At 40.4% G+C, this 9,704-nt stretch overlaps 1 protein-coding gene across 1 annotated transcript; it reads right to left on the bottom strand.

The window, feature by feature from the left end:
- Positions 1 to 4,273: 4,273 nt before the first annotated feature.
- Positions 4,274 to 9,055, bottom strand: LOC144065544 (uncharacterized). Its single transcript, XM_077588499.1, has 2 exons — positions 8,507 to 9,055; positions 4,274 to 6,774 (listed from the first exon to the last, which is right to left on the bottom strand). Exons 1-2 carry the CDS (start codon positions 8,574 to 8,576, stop codon positions 4,916 to 4,918), a joined length of 1,929 nt encoding a protein of 642 aa, XP_077444625.1. The 5' UTR covers positions 8,577 to 9,055; the 3' UTR covers positions 4,274 to 4,915.
- Positions 9,056 to 9,704: the final 649 nt, after the last annotated feature.

The following is a 9,704-nucleotide window of genomic DNA, read 5'->3' as shown; positions in this document are numbered from 1 at the left end:
TGCAACATTGATCTCCAAACATCGCACACATGCCCCCTTGCTCCGCAAGAAGCATATCAACCGCTATGCGATCCTGGAACGCCAATGAGACTGGTGGCTGCCAGTTGTTCCTTTATAGCCACAAATCCCTGTTCAGTATAATTTCCAAGTTTTTGGACATTGTAATGCAGGTAATTTATCCTATCCACATTTTTGTTTGGGGTTATTAGAAGAAAAATAGACTCCCATCCTGCTGCAACCTGATTAGCCAGCTTATACTCATCTGGTACGCCCCGGGGGATGCCAATCGCATCAATGTATGTTGGATCACCGTCTCTCCATGCCGATCGACGCTGTCGTATGGGCCCGCCATTATACAGTGGTACCTCGACATACGAGCTTAATCCGTTCCGGAACTGAGCTCGTATGACGAGATTCTCGTAACTCGAGCAGACGTTTTCCATTGAAATGAATGGAAAACAGATTAATTCGTTCCAGCCCTCTGAAAAAACACCAAAAACAGGATATTGGATTGGAAAAAATGTTGTATTTCTTCTAATTCGCCATCTATTAACAAAGTAACACATAACTAGTGGTTTAATAGTAATAAAATGTGTTTAATCTAACTAAAATTGGGCAGATTTCGCCGATGGGAGACAGAGACGCTTGGGGGCGTGGGGGGGGTGGGGTTTCTTTTTTTTTCCCACGACAACGCACACGTAAACGGAACAAACACATTTAAATTAACTTGGATTAATATATACAGACACTCAAGCATACGTTTAATGTAACTTTACACAAAACTGAATTCTAATTTTGTTGTAATCTTTTGTTACCTTCGTTTTTCGGGTTGGCGGTTTGCCACGCCTCCGCCCTCACGTTCGCTATCGGTGGACTGTTTGCTGTTGTATTGCCTTCAAAATATTCCCAAAATGATGCACACAAATGTCCTCACAATAGGATAACGCACGACCACTTGCCAACGAGAAATAGTCTTTAAGAAACGATCGCGGGACCTTTCCTAAGAAAGAATAACAGGAAATGACATAGCTGAGCTTCCCACGTATTGATTGTGGGTAATGAAGTTTTATTCTGAGAAAGGTTGCCATTGCCTATGGGTGTTGTGTGGACGAGTATAATTCATTACCCAGAAAGCCCTCCTTTTGCATGCGCGTTGTGCGTTTCCTGGTCCTAGGAGGAACTCGTCTGAATTATTTCGTTCCGTGCTCGTAAATATTGTTATACACGAAAGATACTCAAAAAAGACCTGGCTTGGTCGCATCACGAAATTTTGACCGCATAACGGGCGAATTATTCGATCAAAATTTCCCCGGTAAGACGAGCATTTTGTATGACGAGTGGTCGTATGACGAGGTACCACTGTACTGGATTTCTGAGCAGCTAATTGTATCTCCTCCACTGTAGATGGAAAAACAGACACTGGTAAGAGCAGTGAGACCAAGGCACATAGTCCTGCCGCATTTTGGCAGGAGTCGTATAATTTATTTCCACCACACCACCACCATAGGTCAGAACGTGGAATCAGGGGTGCAGTCTGTTTTAGAATGCGGGCACGCCACGTCTCATTTATTGTCCCTCAGCTTCAGACCATGCCCTGTAAGTTTTAAGCAGGTAAAATGATCACAGGCAATATGTGTTGAAAAGTTAGTTGTCTTTCGCTGCTCTTGTAACAGGGTAGACATCATTCAATTTCTCACAATTGGGGCTTAAATTTTCTTTTATCATTATCTCCATTACACAATCAGGTGTAATTTACGCGGTTACTACTCGTAAGAGAGGTCGGGGCCCCATACATGTTATGCAGGTTTAATTTATAGTAATAGCTGCATTTTCCATCAACAGCAACCAATTATTGCCCGTTTGGGAAATCCCTGTTGCAGAAAGGAATTCATCATCCCTGGTCCCCTCAGATTTCAATTTTACTATGGCAGATCCGGGTGCTTCCTTCTCTGAAGGTTTTCTCACAGCCCCAATAGGCATTGTCATTGCTGTTGAGACACAAAAATTGTAAAAAGGGTCTTCTCCACCCGAACATGGACTTAGGAAAAACGTCAGACAAGGATCTTTTCCACAAGTTAATTTGTCAGTCTGAATAACAATTTGCAATCCCCCCCCCCACCGTATGGGTTAATTTTATCAGATGCCTGATGGCTTTTGCGCAAGCGTGTGTCATCCAAGCTTGCCAATCTTGACCAGTTTCTGCAACAAGGCTTCCCCAATTCCTGCTTAGGGCTGTTAAGTACCACACATACTCTCTACCATAGTCTGATCCCTTGTATGGCAACAGGGATGTTGCTGAGTCTAAAAATATTTTTTTCCAAGAAAGGAAGATTTCTGTAGTCTTATTGTATGGAAGGCAAAACATTGTTTTTGTGCTTAATCGTTTGGGGATGTCATCTCGAATGCATGTTCGGAAATTAGATTCAGTAGGTAATGTTATCTCTGACTGTATTATTCCCCATCTCAATGTTGCTCGCTTTACCCTTCCGTCGGGTGGATCCTTAATTGAAACGCTTCCGTCTTATTCTCCAACTGGAGAAAATAGCCCTATTGTGGAGAGGAATAGAGTCACAAACATTAATCCTATTGCCCCAAGGGCAATAATTGTTTTTACCATTTCTTTTTGTCTTTGTTTAGGGAGTTTTACTCTTGAAACGTTTCAACCGAGATAACATTCTTACTGTGTGAAAGGTGGATCCACATTCCCCTCTCTTCTATCTTGATAGCTGTTGGTGTGGTTAGCAACACTTGGTATGGGCCCTCCCACTTTGCGTCGTTCCAATGCTTCTTTTTTTGATTGGATTGGATAACTTTATTCATCCCGTATTCGGGAAATTTCATGCTGCGTATTAGCACCCAGTGTCCAAGCACCACCGTCGTTTCGTCCGTTTCCTGTTGAGAAGCACAATCTCCTGGTAACTTAAGTTTGATGCGTTTTTCTAAAGATTTTCTCATGTGGTCAGCCAGATCTGCCTCGTCATCCAATTTCCATTGTGTAGTGAATAATGGCAATTTGTAAGGTCTACCAAACAGGATTTCATACGGTGTTAATCCGTTTGAACTCGTGATGTTAATATATAATTTTACTAAAACAATACATTTCGTCCATGGTCTTTTTGTTTCTTCCATGGATTTTTTGTCTATTTTGTATAGTTCCATTCATCCATTCTACAAGGTCCGCCGATTGTGGATGGTAGGCGCAATGATTTCGCAACAAAATATGGAACCTTCTGCTAATTCTGTCAATTATTTTGTTAACAAAATGGGTGCCATTATCACTATAAATGGTTTCTGGGATTCTATATCGCGGAATGATATCTTTACATAATCCTTTAGCTACAGTTAATGCATCTATGTTTTTTGTTGGGAAAATTTCAACCCAATTCCAAAAGGCATCGACAATCACTAAGCAGTATCTTTCCCCCTCACTCTTATTTAGTTCCATTAAGTCCATATGTAGAGTTGTGGTCAAAGGTTTACATAAACTTGTGAAGAACATAATGTCATGGCTCTCTTGAGTTTCCAGTTATTTCTACAACTCAGATTTTTCTCTCAGAGTGATTGGAACAGATACTTCTTTGTCACAAAAAAAACATTCATGAAAATTGGTTCTTTTATGACTTTATTATGGGTTAACAGCAAAAGTGATCAAATCTGCTGGGTCAAAGATATACATACAGCAACATAATTTAGCAATTTTGGTGACTTAGAAAGTTGTGTCAGTGAAATGAGCTTCATAGGATGGCATCTTAACTTCTTGTGAGTGATTATGAGTGACTACAGCTGGTGACTTCTCTGAGGCCATTTAAATAGGGCTCATTGGATGCAAAATCCCACAAACGCTACAATGGGGAAAATCAAAGGATATCAGCATGGATCTGAAAAAGCAAATCCTTGATTTGAACAAGTCAGGAAAGTCACTAGTCACTTGGAGTCATTTCAAAACAGCTGCAGGTCCCAAGAGCAACAGTGCAAACAATTGTTTGCAAGTATAAAGTGCATGGCACTGTTTTGTCACTGCCATGATCAGGAAGAAAAAGCAAACTATCACCTGCCACTGAGAGAAAATTGGTCAGGAGGGTGAAGATTCAACCGAGAATCACTAAAAAGCAGATCTGCCAAGAATTAGAAGCTGCTGGAACACAGGTGTCAGTGTCCACAGTCAAGCGTGTTTTGCATCTCCATGGACTGAGAGGCTGCTGTGCAAGAAGGAAGCCCTTGCTCCAAAAGCGGCACCTTAAGGCTCGACTGAAATTTGCTGCTGATCAAGACCTTGTGAAAGAAAGTTCTGTGGTCAGACGAAACAAAAATCGAGCTGTTTGGCCAAAATGCCCAGCAATATGTTTGGAGGAGAAAAGGTGAGGCCTTTTTTTACCACAACTGTCCATGGTCTTTTTTAAAAAGAAAAAAAAGCTTTATAATACATGGTCTTTTTTTAGAAAAGAAAAGAAAAAAGCCTTACTATACATGGTCTTTTTGTAAAAAAAAGAAAAAAGCCTTTCTATACATGGTCTTTTTTTTTTAAAGAAAAAGGGCTTACTATACATGGTCTTTAAAAAAAAAGCCCAACTATACATGGTCTTTTTTTAAGAAAAAAAAGCCTTACTGTACATGGTCATTAATTAAAAAAAATACTATTCATGGTCTTTTTATTTTGCATTTTTTAAGAAAAAAAGCCTTACTATACATTTTTACCACTAAATAAAGCCTTGCTATAAATCATCTTGTTTTGAAAGCCTTATAGACAGCGTGGTGCAAAATGTTGACCGCATTTCATAGGCCAATAATTTTGACAATTTTATTCTATTATGAGTATTTTGAAGCTATTCTTGTGACGGATTGTTGGCCCACAAATTAAAAGTTCCCTTGTGTGAAAGAAAATGTTTGAACATAAACTGCGCAGGAAAAGGGAGTTCTAACCAGTGTGGGTTCCCATGTGGCCTTTTAAGTGGTTCTTTTGAGAGAAAGCTTTGCCACAAATAGGGCAAGAAAAGGGTTTTTCACCAGTGTGGGTTCTTATGTGGGTTTTTAAGTTTCCTTTCTCTGAAAACCCGCGACCACAAACTGAGCAGGAAAAGGGTTTTTCACCAGTGTGGGTTTTTGTGTGGCTTTTTAAGATGTGCTTTTGAGAAAAGGTTTGACCACAAACTGAGCACGAAAAAGATTTTTCACCTGTGTGGGTTCTTGTGTGTATTTTTAAACTTCCTTTATCTGTGAATGTTTGACCACAAACCAAGCACGAAAAGGGTTTTTCACCAGTGTGGGTCCTTGTGTGCGTTTTTAAGCTTTCCTTGTGTGTGAATGTTTGACCACAAACTGAGCACGAAAAAGGTTTTTCACCAGTGTGGGCTCCTGTGTGTAGTTTTAAATGTGATAGTTGAGAAAAAGCTTGACCACAAATTGAGCAGGAAAATGGTTTTTCACCAGTGTGGGTTCTTGTGTGCGTTATTAAGCTTTTTTTGTGTTTGAATGTTTTACCACAAATTGAGCAGGAAAACGGTTTTTCATCAGTGTGAGTTCTTGTGTGCATTAATAAGCTTTTCTTGTGTGTGAATGTTTTGCCACAAATTGAGCAGGAAAACGGTTTTTCACCAGTGTGTGTTCTTGTGTGGGTTGTTAAGCTATCCTTGTGTGTGAATGTTTGACCACAAACTGAGCACGAAAACGGTTTTTTACCAGTGTGGGTTCTCGTGTGGATTTTTAAGCTTCCTTTCTGTGTAAATGATTGACCGCAAATTGAGCAGGAAAATGGTTTTTCACCAGTGTGGATTCTCGTGTGGATTTTTAAGCTTACCTTCTGTGTAAATGATTGACCACAAATCGAGCAGGCAAATGGTTTTTTACCAGTGTGGGTCCTTGTGTGTATTTGTAAATCTTGCTTTTGGGAGAAGGCTTTACCGCAAATTGAGCACAAAAATGGCTTTTCACCAGTGTGGATCGTTGTGTGGGTTTTTAAACTTCCCTTCTGTGTGAATGTTTTACAACAAACTGAGCAGGAAAGGGGGTTTTCACCTATGTGGGTCATCATATGTGATTTTAAAAGATACTTATCGCGAAATGTTTTCCCACACTGAGCACATTTGAAGAGTTTGTCGCCATTGGGATTTTTCTTAACACTTGCATCATCCTGAAGTAAGTCACTGCCGTCTGGTGGAGGAGCGACAAAACTGTCTGCTCGCCATCCTTCTGTTGAGCTGCAGCTGTGACGAGGCTCCGCCCCTCTGCTGGCCACGCACAGATCCTCTCCCCTCTTCAGGAATTCACCAAATGACCAGGTGACATCATCTTCCTCCTTTTTGATTGGAAGTGGCTCTTCTCTTATTTGTTGTAGAGGGAACTCTGACTCCTCCTCTTTAATTAGGGGCCATGTTGTGGCATTTGCAGGCTCTGCCCCTCTGCTGGCCACGCACAGATCCTCTTCCCTCTTCAGGAATTCACCAAGTGACCAGGTGACATCGTCCTCCCTTTTGATTGGAAGTGGCTCTTCTCTCATTTGTTGTAAAGAGAACTCTGGCTCCTCCTCTTTAATTAGGGGCCATAATGTGGCGTTTGCAGGCTCTGCCCCTCTGCTGGCCACGCACAGATCCTTTTCCCTCTTCAGGAATTCACCAAGTGACCAGGTGACATCATCTTCCTCCTTTTTTATTGGAAGAGGCTCTTCTCTCATTTGTTGTAGAGGGAACTTTGGCTCCTCCTCTTTGATTTGGGGGACCTCAACTTCCTCTTTAAACCCAACAGAGTGTTGCCCATCAGGATCCATATATTTTCTGTAACCTGCAAAGACACAAAGATAAATGATATGTTTGACGGATTATCTCTCTAATTCGAAGTCCTTTAGGCTAGACTGGAAATTTAAAGTCACTTACATCGGCATTAGTTACACGGAAGGAATTTTCTACACAACCTAGATCACATGTGTCAAACCGATTCCGCTGAGGGCCACAGTGGGTCCTGGTCTTTGTTCCAACCGATCCAGTGCCGACATTTTAACCAATCAGGTGTCTTCTAAAATAAGTACCACCTGACTTTAATTAACCGATTACACTTGCAAAAGGTATACTCTTGTTGATTTGGAATGAAAACCTGCACCCATTGCGGCCCTTTGAGGACCGGTTTGACACCCCTGACTAGAACCATTTTCCAATTAAAATTACTGTATTTCTTGTTCACAGAAATGAAACCAAACGGAAGGGGGAACCATACAATTCATTATGTCAGTGTTTCCAAACCTTTTTTGAGCTGCGCTAAAAATCTTTCAAATTAAGTCTACGCCCTAAATTAAAATAATAAAGTGGTTATCATCAAAAATTTATCAACAGGAATCAAATAAATCCCCAAAATTATTCCATAATCTATTTTTTCTCACCAATCGAATATCACCAAAGTCAATGTCTGCGGACCCTGAACAACTTGCAGTTCAAGTGACGTTTAAAAAAAGGAATGTAACGTTTTAAATGTCATAATTGTATGACCTTTACTCCTAATATTAAGTAAAAATCACTTACTTCGTTTAATGTTCATGTTGTATTTTGATTTTTATCTCGTAATACTTTAATTTTATTCTCATTATTTACTACTGTAGTATTCTCGTTAACAGCAACATAGTTGCGACTCCCTGGCACATCTTACCACCAGGGGGAGTCGTAACAGTCACCATGCAGTACTTACCACTGTAGTATTCTCGTCACCATCCAAATGTTTGAAAACTGTTTTTTTGGGTGTATTTTTACAAAGAAAATGACTAGAGGGGAGTGAAATGTACTCTCTTTAGAACAAAGCCAAGCCGCCATGCTTCTTTTGTAACTAAATTGAATTTTCCACTAACACCGCCTATGGAAATTTCCACTACACCGCCTGTTTTAAGGTGTGCGCGTCACCGCCTATTTTTCTGTCATGAGATCTTGTTTCAATCGATGCGGAAGGGGGGGTGGGAGACAACGCGGAGATCACCACTGATTAGTTATAATTACATTTGAATTTTAACATTAAAAATGAAGTACTGTGCAGGCCGCACCACGGAGTGGCAGCGGGCCAAATTTGGCCCTCGGGCCGCAACTTTGACACCTCTCGTTCGCTCTCGTTTAGTGCATCTGCATCTTCATTTTTTGCATTGGAAATTTACAGCATGTAAGTGAGTGTTATGTTACTCAAGCATGTAGCCAAAAATTGAGGGCGAGTAGCAGGAATGACTCTTGAACGCCTCTGGGTGGCGCTCGCGCATTGCGTATTAAAGAAAAAGACATTGTTTGTGATAAGGATACAATAAAAGGAAAGCTACGTTTTTCTGCCGTTGTTAAAGGATAAACACGTTGAGACTCATTCTTTCCGTCCTAGAGTGGTCACATTAAAATAGAAATAGTATTTATTACGTCTTTCTTCGAACGGTGCTAGTGCGAATTCATGAAAAAGTACGAACGCTATAATAATTTTACGTCAATAGAATAGGCCTTAAAGGTATTTTCCATTAAACATTGAGGGAATTAATAGAAATAAAAAGTCAACCCACCTTCTAGTCTATATCCTTTGAGGTCAAAAAGTTCCTCCTGGAACTTTGGCCGTTTCGTTCCTGCGGACATTTCCACGCGTGGATTCTGATGTTGGCGGGGCCTTGGTTGATAGCTGCTAGCTAAAATAAACTAAGCTAAAGTAGGCGCAAAGCTTTAACGGGTTCTTCGACGACTTGAGAACTTGTTTCTTTGATAGCTGCTAGCTAAGGTAAGCTAAGATAAAGCAAAAACACGTTCTTCGACGACGTTTTCCTTTAATAGCTACTAGCTAAACTAAACTAAAGCATAAACAAACATTCGACGACGTGTTCCTTTGATAGCTGCTAGGCTTAGCTAAAGTAGTGCGCAAAGGTCCAACGAGTTATTGGACGACCCGGACTTGTTCCTTTGGTAGCTGCTAGCTAGGCTAAGCTAAAGAAGGTTTTGCTGATAGTGATGGGACGATCAACACTGGTGAGTCAATAGCGTGCCGAGAGTTCAAGAGAGAAAATCCGTATTGGGGCGTGTATAGCTATAAGAAAGAATCACGTGACCCGTACAGGAAATGTATCGTTTGGCCAAAGTGTTTAGTATAAAGAAATAAACTATCAAAGTGTCGTAGGTCTGTTGGATGGGATTTTGCGTAATTATGATATATTTATCAAAGGAACAACTTGTTCTAAGATGTTTTCCCCAGTGTGGAATCATTTTGATCGTGTGACGCAAAACGAAATCACTTTTATTTCATATGATTTAACAGTTAACAAAAATGTGGACATAAGTTAAAAATTGTAACTCAAATTTGATCTATTCTACATTTCAACTCCGTTTGGAATTTAAAAAAACAAGGATTTATTTCCCCTGCAATGATTTTATAACGACTGCAGGGGTCACTAATGGGTGACCAACACGGTTTCATTACAGTGCCGACACAGTGTGTCAATACTAGTAAGAATTTCTTGAAAATAAATAACCATGTCTAGTAAGGTCCTCTCTACTTTGGCATTTGTTTTTTTTGTGTGTGTTTGCAGTCAAGAAGGAGAGACCAAGTATGACCAGTGAGTCAACAGTGGCTCACTGAGTGTGACTCCCCCCAGAGAGAGAGGGTTCAAGTCTTGAGGCAAGCTTTAATAACACTTAGTTGTTTTAGGTTGAGCACTTACATTTATAAAATTAGTTGAAGTCCCAAGCAGACTTTTGTTATTTGTTTTGACGAAT

This window comes from Stigmatopora argus, chromosome 20 (genome assembly GCF_051989625.1).
Source record: "Stigmatopora argus isolate UIUO_Sarg chromosome 20, RoL_Sarg_1.0, whole genome shotgun sequence".
Classification (NCBI taxonomy): Eukaryota; Metazoa; Chordata; class Actinopteri; order Syngnathiformes; family Syngnathidae; genus Stigmatopora; species Stigmatopora argus.
Note: the sequence above shows the minus strand (reverse complement) of the source record. Positions and strands in the feature narration are given on the sequence as shown.

Excerpts from the sequence above, each read along its gene's own strand:
- LOC144065544 (XM_077588499.1), bottom strand. The coding sequence starts at position 8,576 with ATGTCCGCAGGAACGAAACGGCCAAAGTTCCAGGAGGAACTTTTTGAC. Across the intron at positions 6,775-8,506 it reads CAAAGGATATAGACTAGAAG|GTTACAGAAAATATATGGAT; the intron begins GTGGGTTGACTT and ends GTGTCTTTGCAG.